This window comes from Leuciscus leuciscus, assembly GCF_965113295.1.
Source record: "Leuciscus leuciscus genome assembly, chromosome: 1".
In the NCBI taxonomy this organism is placed as follows: Eukaryota; Metazoa; Chordata; class Actinopteri; order Cypriniformes; family Leuciscidae; genus Leuciscus; species Leuciscus leuciscus.
This window is the reverse complement of record NC_138725.1, coordinates 20,769,683-20,785,223: the sequence shown is the minus strand read 5'-3', so window position 1 is coordinate 20,785,223 and position 15,541 is coordinate 20,769,683. Positions and strand designations below refer to the sequence as shown.

General features: G+C 46.4%; 1 protein-coding gene across 1 annotated transcript in view; it reads left to right on the top strand.

Annotated features, from left to right (window-relative positions):
• Positions 1 to 15,541, top strand: part of LOC309501044 (collagen alpha-3(VI) chain-like) — a 37,692-nt gene that overhangs the window by 6,228 nt on the left and 15,923 nt on the right. The window contains exons 2-3 of the mRNA XM_082172984.1: positions 12,000 to 12,301; positions 15,428 to 15,536. Coding sequence (XP_082029110.1) covers positions 15,440 to 15,536 — 97 coding nt within the window. The 5' untranslated portion in view covers positions 12,000 to 12,301; positions 15,428 to 15,439. The remainder of the gene's footprint in view (positions 1 to 11,999; positions 12,302 to 15,427; positions 15,537 to 15,541) is intronic.

Below are 15,541 nucleotides of genomic sequence, written 5' to 3'. Positions count from 1 at the left end.
TATTTGGAGTTAGACAATTCTTCTTTTCTGTTTTGACTGTCACACTTTAAGTGAAGTTCGAAAAAAAAACCGTTTCGAATTAAAGCTTAGATTTGATTCACTCAGTTAATTGATAGTCCACCTAGGAGGAAGCCCGCCACCGTGTGGCCATCTTGGTTCAACTTATCAATATCTGTTTCACCCCCAGTCTGCATTGAAGTGTCTCAACATTGCTACCCTTCTCGTTTGATTATTTTATAATCAATACTAATAACGCCTCGGTTACGACTGTAACCTCGGTTCCCTGAAGAGGGAACGAGCGTTGCGTCGAAAAGCTGACGCTATGGGAACGCTTTGCGTGATGACGTCTTGAAGCACATGTAAAATCAGTCCAATGGTGTGGCGGAACGTCAGAGGCGGGTGACGTCACGTACCAGGAAGCTATAAAAGCCGGCCCGAAACAGAAAACGAAAGCTTCGTAAAGTCTGAAGTCGCGCTGACAGGCATGAAGGAGATATGGCAAGGCGACGCAACGCTCGTTCCCTCTTCAGGGAACCGAGGTTACAGTCGTAACCGAGGCGTTCCCTTTCAAGGGAACTCCCGTTGCGTCGAAAAGCTGACGCTATGGGAACGTCTATACCAACGCCTCCATAGCTACAAATGTCTGTCCTGTGTGTAATCATGTGAGCAGCACTAAGAAGACAAAACATGAGACCCTAGAGTAGAGTCTAAATCCAGAGAGTAGAACCTGACGAAGGTGTGCGGTGAGGACCAGCCTGCCGCATCACAGACGTCCTGTAACGATACTCCTGATATAAGGGCCTTAGAGGCCGCCATACTCCTAGTAGAGAGCGACCGGACAGCCAAAGGAGAAGGCTGTCCAGCCGCCTCATAAGCCAGTGAGATAGTCTCAACCACCCACTTGCTCATCCTTTGCTTAGACACTGGACCTCCCTTGTTAGGGGAGCAAAAGTCACTTTTACGCCACAGGGCAGCTCTGTGGACATACGCGTCTAACGCCCGAACAGGGCAAAGCAAATTATTCGCCTCCTGGTCCGATTTCGAAAGGGAGGAGGACCTCCAAGTGCCACGAAGGAAAACGAGATACCAAGGGGTCTTTCCCCACAGACATTCCACCCAAAGGACTGTGGTAAGCACCTATGGCCGCCACATAGACCTTAAAAGTGGACGGGGTCAGACCTGCAGTGAACCGTTCCTGCAGGAACTCCAGCACTGTACCAATTGGGCAGTGGACTGGGTCCAACCGACGGTCACTACACCAAGAAGTGAATACTCTCCACTTCAGGGCATAAAGTTTCCTCGTGGAGGGAACTCTGGACTGTAGAATGGTCTCAACAACCTCGGTTGAGAGACCTGACTCTATGAGCTGGGCCCCCTCAGAGGCCAAGCCCACAGGTTCCACAGTTCTGGCCGAGGGTGAAATATCGAGCCCTCTGCCTGGGACAGAAGGTCCCTCCTGACGGGTAACTCCAGAGGATGCCCGTCGAGGAGGGACACAAGATCGGGAAACCATACTCTGCCCGGCCAGCGCGGGGCTATAAAAAGCAGGCAAACCCGGTCCCTGCGAACTCTTTCCAGAACTCCCGGGAGCAGAGCAACTGGGGGAAAGGCGTACAGACGTAGCCTCGGCCACGTCTGTACCATAGCATCCAGTCCCAGAGGAGCTGGATGCGTGAAGGAGAACCAAAGTGGACAGTGAGACGTCTCTCGAGACGCAAACAGATCCACTTATAATTTCCATATCAGCTCCACCACCTCGGGGGTGGAGCCACCATTCCCCGGGCCTCGGCCCCTGTCTCAACAGAGTGTCTGCTCCTATATTCTGGACCCCGGGGATGTAGGCTGCCTTGAGTGACAGCAACTTCCCCTGGGACCACAAGAGGATATGGCATGCCAGCGCAAACCCCCTTGATATAGGCGACTACCGACGTGTTGTCCGTATGTACTACACATGGTGTCCCCTGAGACCTGTGATAAAGCTCCTCAGAGCCCGGAAGACAGCTAACATCTCTAGGCTATAGAATGCCAGGAACGATGATGGTCTTCCCACAGACCTTGAGATGAGCGACCCTCAGGATCGCTCCCCAACCCGTGAGGGAAGCATCCGTCGTTAGCAGTTTGCGACGACAAGGAGCTCCCAGCACTGGGCCCTGGGACAGGAACCAAGGTTTCTTCCACATAACCAAGGCACGTAGGCATCACCGCGTGACCTTGATTGTGCGAAATGGGTTGCCCCTCGGGGAAAAACCCTCTGGTCCTGAGCCACCACTGCAGGGGCCTCATGTGCAGCAGTCCAAAAGGTATCCCGTTGGAAGCTGCTGCCATGAGACCCAACAGTCTCTGGAACTGTTTGACAGTGAGTAGCTGGCCTAGCTTTACACTTCTCACAGCTGCCAGGATGGAATCGAAGCGTGGCGATGACAGGCGCGCCTGCATCGACACTGAATCCCAAACCACGCCTAAAAAAGTGGTCCTCTAAAATGGAGAAAGCACACTCTTCTTGGCGTTCAGCCGTAACCCCAACTCTTTCATATGGGCGAGAACAACATCTCGATGTTGAACCGCCATCTAATGCGACTGAGCTAAAATCAACCAATCGTCGATGTAGTTCGTGATGCGAATACCCCGGAGGCGCAGAGGCGCCAGAGCTGCATCCACGCATTTGGTGAAAGTGCGGGGTGATAAAGCTAGGCCGAATGGAAGAACTCGATATTGGTATGCTTTGCCCCCGAAAGCAAACCTCAGGAACTTCCAATGACACGGACGGATGGAAATATGCGTCCTTGAGGTCTATCGTGACAAACCAGTCCTCGGACCTGATCTGTGGCACGATTTGTCTCAAGGTTAACATTTTGAACTTGAGTTGCATGTACTCGTACAGAACTCGAAGATCTAAAATGGGACGCAATCCCCCGTCCTTTTTTGGAACTATGAAGTACCGGTTGTAAAACCCGGTTTCCCTGTTGGAGGGGGGTACATATTCTATGGCCCCTTTCTCTAACAGAGTGTTTACTTCCTGTTCCATAACCAGAACCTGCTCGGGGCCCACCACTGTGGGCAGGACCCCCATAAACCGCGGTGGGCGTTAATAGAATTGTATCTAATACCCTTTTTCCACGGTCTGCAGGACCCAACGAGAAACATTTGACAGTAGCTTCCACGCTGTCAAAGATTCTACTAGAGGTACCAGTCTCTCGAGACTGGTTTCTGGATTTTGTTGCTGTTGAGTAGTCGGTTCGTCGCCCTGTAACGGCGCACCGGCAGGGAACGACCAAACAGACTGCTCCAGCACCCTCCTCAGAGGGGGCGGGCATCCCGAGGCCACTACGTTTCCGGGTGGACCTTGAGATATGTGCTCGCCGGAGACCGCTGCGCCCTGTAACACCGGAGGCGGCAGGGTTGGCAGAACGGTCCCCTGAGGGCACCGAAGAGAGACGGCACCGTATTTTTCTCCTGCTGTTGAGTAGTCGGTTCGTCGCCCTGTAACGGCGCACCGGCAGGGAACGACCAAACAGACTGCTCTAGCACCCTCCTCAGAGGGGGCGGGCATCCCGAGGCCACTACGTTTCCGGGTGGACCTTGAGATATGTGCTCGCCGGAGACCGCTGCGCCCTGTAACACCAGAGGTGGCAGGGTTGGCAGAACGGTCCCCTGAGGGCACCGAAGAGAGACGGGCACCGTGAAAAGAGGTGTTAACCGCTCTGCTTCGGGGGGACTACCCTCATTTGTCCTGAGCCCTCAGACATCAGGACTTTTTCCCCAGCAGCCTTCTTGGCGGTAATAACGGTCCGCAGATCCGTTTTACCCCTCGAAGACTGCTGGGTTTGAGAGCGCCCTCCGTGTCCCCGAGATTTTTGTGGGGGAGCACGAGAGGACACACTCTGTTTTTGAGTGGCACGATGTTCAGCGCTCTTTTTAGAGGAGTGAGGCTGCTCCCGCTCAGCAGCCTCAATGAAAGAACGGCGGGGGAGAAGTTTTTGTAATGCAGCTGCCTGTTTAGCAGCTTCCTGAGATTTAGCTACCGCACTGTTTACTGCATCACCAAATAAACCAACAGTGGAAACCGGAGCATCTAAGAGAACGTGCTTTTCTTTCTCTTTTATATTGCTCAAATTGAGCCACAGATGCCTCTCAGTGGCCACCAGGGCTGCCATAGACCGCCCGATTGATTTAGCGGTCTCCTTGGTGGCCCTGAGAGACAGATCTGTGGCTCTGCGTAGTTCAGCCACTGTGTCAGGACCAATTCCCCCGCCCTCCTCTAAATCCCCCAATAATTCTGCCTGATAGGCTTGCATAATAGACATCGTATGCAGACACGCTGCAGCTTGACCAGCGGCTGCATACGATTTATGAACCAGAGATGATGTGAATTTTACTGGCTTAGAGGGAAGTGAAGGAGCTTTCAGGGAAGATGCCGTTGCTGGAGAGAGATAGCTCGCAAGCGTCTCCTCCACCTTCGGCATCTCCCCATAACCATATTCTTTATATTTATAAATGGAAGAATAGTGGGATGTTTGTGGTGCATACACTCTGTATGAAACCGGTTTTCCCCACGATTTCGACACCTCGGTGTGGAGATCGGGGAAAAACGGAAGGCTTCTTCGCTGAGGCTGTGTACGAGATGGCAGGAAGCGTTCGTCGAGCTTACTTTTCGAACGAACGTCCTGCCTATCCTCTGGCCACTCAATAGATAGTCTGTTAACTGCTCTAGTAATAACATCGAGCAGTTCCTCAAACGCATGAGACTGAGGTGGCGAATCCTCAGACTCAGCTTCAATACTCACAACATCCAACTCCTCAGAGCTGGACAGTTGCAGTATTGGTGCCTCTATCGGGGGGGAAGAAACCGCAATGCGTGCTTCCACACCCTGATGAGAGGCACTGGATCTGTCAGATTGATGCTGAGATAAGGCAGAGCCCGTCTCAACATCCACTGACAGATCCATTTGCGAACCCCAGGTCTGAGATCGCCGCCGAGCCTCAGCCGCGGCGGGACCCGAGCCCTCGGGAACGCGATCGGGATTGAACCGAGCCAAGCGGGATCGGAGCGTGCGCAATGGAAGCGCGTCGCAATGCACACAGTCACCACCCTCGAGTGCTGACTGGGCATGCTCCTCACCCAAACAAACAACACAAAGAGTGTGAGTATCACCTCCCGTTAAATAACGCGGGCAGGGATGGACACACACTCTAAACTGCTGCTTGCTCGCCATACTGAATATATATATATAATATAGACAGACAACACCAAATAACAAGGACAGATTCAACACAGAGCGCAACTGAAGACTCAGAAAGCTTTCGTTTTCTGTTTCGGGCCGGCTTTTATAGCTTCCTGGTACGTGACGTCACCCGCCTCTGACGTTCCGCCACACCATTGGACTGATTTTACATGTGCTTCAAGACGTCATCACGCAAAGCGTTCCCATAGCGTCAGCTTTTCGACGCAACGGGAGTTCCCTTGAAAGGGAACTTCAGTGTTATTGTAAGGATTATAGGAAGTCATTCTGATTTTTCAGTTTAATTATTGTATAATTAGTATTGATACTCCCCTGTTATCATTCTAATTTTCCTTTCTTCTTTATTATTATTTGGACCTCTCCTTGCATGCTTATTTGAGTTTTAATTTAAACCAGTTTGAATTTTAATTTAAATTGTGTTCACTAACAACCAGGTGGACCACGGAGAAGGAATACGCCCCTTTCCTTTGTGGCACAAACCCACTGCGGGGCCTATCCCTCTGCCTGCGTCTCAAGCCTGTGTTGTTTATTTGAATTTTATTTCATTGATAATTTTTTTTTTTTCTCTTTCCCCAGCCTCTTCAAAGGGGGGGTAGGTTATTCCGATAATTAACCATCAGTTATCATAATTCCTTTTCATTGTATCATTATTTAGTAAAGCCTTTGCCTCTGACTCCTGCATACATATTTACTCAATTTGATGAAACCAGAAAGCCTTAATTCACTTTAAGTCTAACATCTTAATCCCTTATTGTGTATCTATTGGCAGGACTCAGTCAGTGCACTGTGGTGATCCGAAAGTCATCTCTGGTGGTTTCCGGTGGGCGGGGATCATCTGTCCGGCGTTACTGACACTGCGCTCCGTCTGGTGTTGGGACAGTCGGAGAGTCTGACCGCGCCAGCTGGTTTCCACCTGGATGACCTCTATTCACCCCAGGTAAACTGAAATTTGATAAAACCCATCCACTTATTATGAACCACAGAATACTAGATATTCCTCCGGATATATTTTAAGTGTTTGGCCCACCTTTCTCTCTCTAAGACACACCTTCTTTCGAGGTCCTGTCCCGATAATCCACGCATCTCCTGGCCCTATCAGGAACTCTAGCAGTGTTAATAGGCTTAGGCCTCTTTATTTTCTTTCTTTTTTTTTTTATAACACTCCCCGTGTTATTGTTTGTGACATTTCATTGCAGACCAATTCACTTCCTTGTGTTGTGTTTCCCTCTGATCTTCCCTACCTTCAACTTTGTCTTTTTCTCCATTCTGTTGTGATTTGTTTCTCTCATTTCACTTAGACACAGAACCTAAGAGAGACCCCAGGAAAGCTGAATAATAGAGTGACGATCAAAGCAGGCGTCGCTAGACGACCCCAGGCTACCGCCTGTCCAAATCTCTATTGTGGGTTTTACCCATACCCACGAAATTGGCTCCGCTAACTGTCGGCATCAGTTAGCCCCGAAATTCTCATAGACGGCATAGCCGTATGAGTATAGCTCATTAACCCAAAAACAAACTTGCATTTTGTCTCTTTTTGTGTGTGTGCTGTGCTTCTCTCGCTCACAGTAAGCCGAGATGTCAAGCTCACCCAGTCCCTCAGTCCGTTGGGACGACCTCGAGACATGGCTGCGAGAAATGACAACAACCGTTCTACCCCAGGACGCCGCTGACCCACAATGCCTGGACCAGTTGAGACCTACGATCCAACCCAGAAGTACGACCACGAGCAGCTAGCCAAAATCTTCGGAAAACTGGCACTCAACCTCGTCACCAAGGCCTGGGCCAGCGAAAGGACCAACCTCGACCTGGAGCAGAAGGCAGCCGCACTACAGCTCCAGGCCACAGAAGCCCGGAAGGACAGAGCTCACACACAGAGTCGTCTAGACCAGCTACTCTTCCTGACCGAGGAGGAGGACGAGACGGACACAACGCTACAACAGGAAGTTGAAAGACTTCAAAATGCCCTGGACGATCTTCGTCGGCACACAGACCAAAGACAGCAGTCGGAGGAAAACACCTGGAAGGAACTCAACGAAAGGCTCCAACGGGCTGAAGCTCTCCTTGAGAGAGCAGAGACTGAAATCCATCAGCTCAGTCAGCAGAGACACGATCTCAGAGACGAACTTGACATTGTTCGCAGAGAACTGAGACATTCTTACAGACTTAACAGTGACCGGGAAGGGGAAGAACATCTCACACCATTTCCCCCTTCCAGCGAGTCCACGCCTGTCAGCCAAACACCAAAAGCTAAAGGGGGCGGAGCTGTAAAGGGTCAGAATCCTCTCCAGACGGATTGGGCCCCCAGCAACAGCTCTCCTCCCACAAGCCTTGACAAGCTGGCCAGACATATTCCTATGTTTGCCGGGGACAACAGTGTAAATTCGTATCTTCGAGATATTGATTTTCACCTACAAACTGTCGCCAACGTGACAGCTTGGGACAAATTGTACTTGTTAAGAATCACCTCAAGCAGAGATGTGCGTAGTTTTCTGGATCGTCAACCAGAGACTGTCAAAGCAGATTACAAGCAACTGCGACAAGCTTTGATCCGTGAATTCTCTGACCCAGAATCAGACCAAGGGTTTATCACGGCATTTGACGTCAAACAGGCCCGACTTGAACACCCACACTCCTACTATGGCCGACTCCGACAAACGTTCTTCGGAGCAATCAACACACCACATATGGAAGAAGATATAACCTTTAGAACTTTGTTTCTGCGGAATCTGCATAGCACCGTGAGTAAACATCTCGGTGTGCTCGTCTGCCCACGAACCATGTCTACTCGAAAACTCAGAGACCTAGCCCACAAGGCTTACACCAAGCAAAGGGCTATGGATGAAAAGACTGTAAAAACACACACAATCTACACCGTCTCTGAGCACTGCTCAGAGTTAGACACAGAAATTGTCCAACAACCCCCCAGTCACAGACCTTACCACAGAGAATCAACACCGTTCCAGGCCAGCAGATGGCAGCACAACTGTGACGGTGCTCATCCAAAGCATCGGACAGAGCGCTCGGAAAGATTCTGGAACCAGCATCACTCGCCGTCCAGAACTCCAAGCCCAGACCGTCGAACCTGGAACCACTCTCCCCAGAACACTGGTGAGCCCGAGTCTTCTCACACAACAGATGAAGACAGTGCAGCCACGTCTGACACAGACACAGAAAACGAACACTAACACCGACTGCTTCAAGGTCATGACTGAACTGCAGTTGAGTAACCAGACCAATGTCTGCACCACATACAGACAACCCACCCACCCACCCTAACGATTTCAGTGATTACACAGCACAAACGAACTTTACCAACTACACTGCACGCCTCAGAGCCGCTTACGCTACCTCCGCTGTGTACAAAGAAAGTCATGCGGGCCTCTGATGAACAGACTTTTCCTATGCCACCACTTACCCCTCCACCACCCTCGCAGGCCATCTGAGCTCACTAACAACCAGTGCCTCAGACAGCTGTCTGCCACCACGCACATGTTGCGTTCACAGGACTTCAATACGCATTGTGCACCTGTTGCCATCACAGCGCCACAGCTTGTAAGGCCACAAAGTATAAGGGGGGTCAGGCGTACCAATGACGCCACATGTGCCAAAAAGCCACGCATGGGACATCAAAGCATGTGGCATACCAACCTCAGCGAAGCAAAAAGACTGTCCTAAGCCAACCAAGGATGACCCTCGCTGAAATTTTTCCTCCCTTTCTCTCTCTCTCCCTCTCCCTTTTGCCTCTAACAGGATGCTGTGGTGGTTCGCGAGAAAGCAGCCACGATCGGACATCACCTCACCAGGTCCGGCATCCGGCATCGCATGGAGAGAGCAGCCCCGACTCCTGACTACCAAGGCAGGACCTACACTCAGAAAGTGTACGTTCGACTCAAACCCAGCAACGTCGAAAGAGCACACTACCTCAACACAGCAAACATAGTCACAGTAAGACGGCCTGTGGCCGAAATTCAGACCGAACTTCCACAGCCACTGTAACTCACGACCAGCATGACACTGCCACACGTGTCAACATGCTCAACCAGAGTATGTCGATTCAAGTACCAACAGGTGCCATCCCACACCTTGGTGACCTGTCATGGTACCATCTTACGAAAACAACCTGAACCAGACAGCACTGGAACTCCCATCCTCCAAGAACTACAACTTCACCTTAGATCCAAATCTGGACCTCTGGTTTGAGAAAAAGGGGGGGGGGGGGGGTCCCAACTCATGAACATTGCTCCTGTCAACACAGCCCTCCAAGCATGGGCAACCGCCCAGCCTGAATACCTCACCTGTGTCCAAATCTGGACCGCAGCTGACACTGTGCTGTGTCTCTCCACGGTCACCGACCACGCCCCGACACTCGTCTTGGCTTTCATCCTGTACAGGATTCAACGAGATGTGAACATCTACAGCCAAGCTCACGAAAGCCGTGTCCGAAGGTCTCAGAGGGAATCCCCGGAAAGGGGGTGCCAAGTCAGAGACCACGCCGAACCTCCGCGAGCTGAATCCTCAGCTTCTAAGTACCATCTGCTATCCTACCATCATGATCCACCTGCTACACGACCATCAGGATTCACCTGTCATCCATTGTGCTAATTTGTTGTTCGATGAAGTCCATCCCCGGGCTTCATCTAACAAAAAGGGGGAATTATGTAGCAACAATGACATCCGGACAGCTGCTTTTCACATTAAGTGAATCATGGGGTTATCAAACAAACCCCCTCCTCAAAATCAACAAACTGCACCACGCGATGAGCTTCAAGCAAATACAAATCACACATTGGCTCCAGCTAGTCGCAACAAATGGTCGTTTCGCGACACTTTATGGCCCTTTTGAGGGTAAACTAGACACATGACACCACATCCCCCAGCCTTGCAAAGTTTCTGCATTCCAAGCCCCCATTTCTCTCTATGTGCAAAGAGATAACGAAACTCTATGCGACATTCCAGACTGAGAAGTCACCACACATAAATGCACAAATGTCCTTTGTATGTAACTCAGATGTTCTGAAATTAGCGAATCATGATTTTCATACACAACCTCTTTTGTCAGAGGAGAAGACAAGAACTTCTGTTTTGACCGCCTTAGGGTTAATTCCCTAGTGCTGAAACCTCCCGCAGCACCGCGTGACTTTACACACCCACAGATTTTCCCTTGACTTACCATAGGACATTACCAACATGTTGATATATTTCTGAGGTGCCTTTTGTTATGACCATGTCATATTGGGGTGTCTACGATTTTGTAATGTGGTAATCAAGACTTTAAATGTGTGTAATTCTGCATATCTCCTGTAACTTCGCATTGCTACAACCTTCATGTGATGCGTTTGATGTCTTTGTAATTCTCTTAATCTAACAGAATCGAATTCCAATAGCAGAATGCAGTAATATACATTGTTTACACATTTCATATTTCTGGAACCGAAAGGCTTAAGTCAATCGTCACTGTAACTCGAGCCAGGAGACCGTTCCAAACGAACAAAGGGATCTTCCCGCCTAAGAAAATCTCGACAGCTGATTCGTCCTACACGAAGGAGGGGACGGCACATGGGACACTGATAAAAGTCCAAACCCTCTCTCAACTCTCTCAACTCTCTCAACTCATCCTCTCTTCGAACCTTCTTCTCCCCGGCGCAGCGCTTCTCCAAGGAACATCTGAAGGAGGCCCTGGTCTTCTCTATCGAGCGAGCACATGTTCGAGTCGTAGCTGCGCCCTTTGCAACCAAGACTTTAAACCTCTCCCATCCCGGGAGATGAATCTTATTTTCCGGTAAACGTTACATTGAGTGAGCCTTTTTAACTTCTCGCGACACCGGAAAACCCAGCAGAAACAGGACACCACCCTCGCTTCCTGCATCAGCCTCAGCCTCACACGAAAGAGCACAGAATTCTGCAAGTAACTTACATTATCTGATAACGGCTGTTTCCAGGGGTCTCGTGAACAAAGGTCTCTGTATGTAATAATTACTAACTTTCCCTTCTCTTTCTTTTCTTTCTTTCTTTCATTTCATCTCATTCTGATCACTTATGTTATTGTTTGGTTATATGTTTGTTTGTTTATTGTTTGCATTGTTACGTACGTTTATATTCGTAGCTCATATAATCTCTAGTTTTACATTTATTAAAATTCATAAATACTTTTCACTGTCTCTGTGTTTGAAAATCCACCTTATAAGTCAATGAAACTAAAAGATCTAAAGCTACAAGCTCGTTATTATAGACTACAATTGAGTAGTTTTAATTAATAAACTCAGAAAGTTTGATGTCCGTGGCCAGAACATAAAACTTTCTTGGAGTTTGTAAATACCCCTTCTTAACTGTAATGATCTTACATTTATTCGCTGGACGAATTGAATGGTGATCAGACCAGTTACAGAACAAGGTAATCTCGATAATTGATAAAATAAATGTACATGCGACTTATGAATTATGACCATGAGTCATAATTATTAATATTTCCAAAATTCCCTATATTCTTGAGCTAATTCACATTTACCCCGAGTCGTTATTGTTACAGTTTATGCTCCACACCTTTTTTATTTAGAGACTTGCTAGAAAGTTCATATATTGTGTTTGTGATAAGCCATGGATACAAGTTGAGATGGAGCAATGTAAGGAGAAAGAAAAACTTGCTTTGGTTTGTTACATCACCTTCCCAATAAGGAACATCCATACCAAATACGGCCTGGGTCTGTTTTTCATTTATGACTCTCTCACTCTCTGTGTGCTTTTTCCTTCTTCTCTCTGCAGAGGAAAGTAGGAGGCGTGGAAACATTGTGTGGCTTTTCTCCAGGATTCTCTGAGTTGTGTGTTCTGTCCCAGGCTGGAGTGATTGGCACTGCTCCTCTGGAGAGCACACAGTCAGCTCAACGGACGAGAGTCTCACAGCAAAGCTCAAGCACACAAGCTGATCAGCATCATCCGTGTCTGACCCATCCATAACAGTTCACAGAAGGAAGATACCAGATAGAAGATAATGACCTAAGAGTTGTCTTTTTGCAGATATTTGAAATTCCATAGAAAGACAGCGCTCTGAATTCTGTATTCCAGGGGTAAGTGGCTTAATTGTGCAAATACATCTTTGCAAAAGGAGCGTTTAAGTGCATGAGTGAGACTGTGCAAGATGGTGTGGCTGTTAGTGTGTTTTGAGGCATGCATTCTAAAAAATGTGCTAAAATCCATTTTACTCAAATCTGCCGTTGCATACCCTATAAAGCTTGGTTTGTTCCAATGAACACATTGTGTAGGCAGTTTTACTTCTTAATTATAGTTTTAATGTTAAGAATTTACTGGGTACTGTAAATTCCAAAGCTTTGGGAGAAACAGGGAATTGTTCTTGCACCACAGGAAAAGGCATTGCAGAAGAGGCAGAGCAAAGTGCTCAGATAATAGAATACATGAGGAGGGGTTGTGTGCCAAGGGTGTGTTCAGAGTGAGAACTTCAGCAAAGTTTTTGAGACAACTGTTACAGTATGTAATCAAGTGTTTGTGATATGGTTGCACAGAACCTAATTGATTCTGGTGTGTAAAATCCACATTTTACTAGAAGGATGTTTTGTAGAATTATCACCATAACTGTTTGGTTGAGTTGTTATGCTGCTTTTTGTTTAGAAAGATTATATCTAACACACCCGGATGAGGATAATACTAATTATGAGCTGGTTTAAACAGAAGCAAGAAGCAGAACAAGTCAGGAAGCTATGTTGCACTTTTCTACCACTGCAGACACTATTCAGATTTTTTTTATTTTTTTATTGCAGCTTCTGACCAGCACTGTAAAGACAGGGTGATGTGAAACACTTTTTCCACTGTCCCTGCCAGATTGACAAAGAATGCTGGGAGAGTTAGACATTAATCTTAAGTGAAGCAGAACCAGATGTGGACCCTTGAAAACACCAGAAAAATTAGATTCATTACAGTTCTTTCCCACTGACATACATACATACAGGAATACAGACATAATTGTCACACATGCAACACCGTAGGGTACTAATAATCACTGTTTAGGGGTAGATGAGGTATAAAGGTTTACTTCTTATAGTACTGTCCCGGTGACAAGCTAAAGGTAAAAAAAAAAAAATATACAAAAAAAAAAAGTGTGGCCTCTCCAATGTTGGGCCAGCTTTAAGAAAGATTGACATGGAGAGGTTGTTATCCCCACTTAGACCACTAGAGGCCAGTGTTGAAACCTTTAATAACCTTTAATGAATTAGGCAGCAAAATCATGCTGGAAAATCCTGTGAGAGATTTCCATGATTTGAAAGTGTAATATTTTTGCAGTGTGCAGTTGCTTTTATTGTTGTTTTTGCCTCTGATTCATGGAATTTGTGATTAATTAAATGTATTTGTTATTTCTTTCTTTGTATAGTGACAACAATTCACATGGAAATGCCAAGTTTTTCATATGGCTGTACTTGTAGGAAACCAAGTACTTCTCTGACACACTGCTATTTAAAACATGCAGTTCACATAATGTTATATAGTGTACGTTTCCATGTAAGACCATTGTGTGCTGAAGTCTGAAAATATTTTTAATTATTCTGCATCCAAATGAACTAAATGCCAACCGAAAGAACTCACAAAGTAATCTTGTTTATGGACCTCTTATTTTAGGTTTTAGCTGTGATAGATGTGATCAATAAGTTTTGTTCTGTTAGTATTGATTTGGTAGAAATTTATGTTGCAGTTTATGCTATTTATTTATGTTCCTGGTCTTTTGTGCACAATGCACGTAATTAATTTAAACTATATGGGTAAGGAGAGACCCTGATTGTAAAACGCTGTGGGTGTACAATAATAAAATGTGCTATATAAAAGCTTCATTCATTAATTCAATTATTCACACACACACACACACGCACACACGCACGCACGCACGCACGCACGCACGCACGCACGCACACACACACACACACACACACACACACACACAGACAGACAGATAGATAGATAGATAGATAGATAGATAGATAGATAGATAGATAGATAGATAGATAGATAGATAGAAGTTTACTTACGGAAGTAAAAATGTTGTTAGCAACTCTTTGTGTTGTTAACAATGATGTTTTTAAACAATGATGTTTTTAAAGAGTAGCATACAACATAATTAACATAATTGCAATTCATTCTTTGTGTTGTAAAATGGCAGGTGAATTTCTAATAAATTAATTAAAACTATGATTTAAAGGCACATTTCATTCAATATTGAGCTGAATAAAACTGGAATGTTTGACTTGGGCCAATAAATTATTTTTCAGAACAAATTAAACTGTCCCAAATGGGTTTGGTCACGTTGACAGTGATGTTTTTATAGGTCTAACTCTGAGAGCCTCTTAACATGCACTATAAATTAATATGTATTCCTCAAGTTTTTTTATTTTATCACATTTGCGTGTATGGTAACATGGCAGCCAACCACCAAAACTAATTAATTTGTACTATGACTCAAGGATTCAGTTCAGCAAATCTGAGACTGATGTGATGGAAAGCATGTCATTTTCCTATAGTCCAGTCTAAAAGGTTTTACAACAGTACTTTTCAGTGTGATTCTGAGCTCAACAAGGAGGGGACATTCTGTGTCCTGGCATCTGTCTGTCCACAAGCTATTGCATTTTTGTTTGTGCCCAGTACTCTGATGCTTTTTTTTCTTAATGTGTGAACCTCTTATTGCTTTGTGGTATTTACTGGCAAGTGAGGACAGTTGATGTGGGAAGAAATCCTTTTCCTCCTGAAATCCTGAAATCTGACAGCTGTGTGGATTTGGCTCATGGGGTGGAAACAGGTCACATAAATCTCACTGTGCTGCCAAAACTTTTCCTCTCCTCCTAAAAATAAGCGTAAACAGTCCTGAGGTATTTCAGAGAATGTTTATGTCATATTTTATGAGTACTTTATGTCATAAAGATGAGAACACAAACAACCCAATAAGTGATTATTTTTAGAATATTGATCTTTTGAGACCTATAATTTGATAGCAAAACATTATCAAACTGTCCAAAGTTATGACAGAACTGTGGATGAACAACAGTCATATGTGTTTGTGCCATTGGAAGTGAGTACAAGTTCTGGCATAAAGTGATGATGAGTGAGAGGAACAAAGCTTCAGAGATGTATACTCCATACAGTATGGTGTAAATTCTTCCCAAAAACTTAAAAGCAGTTTTGTTTTGTTTTTTCAGCTGTCTATTCCGATGCTTTTGTGGACAATGGGGAAGAACCGGTTGTTACTGTATGCCCTTTTGGGTATAATGGCTTTTGGTCTATTCCCAAAACTTGAAGCTCAGGATGGTAAG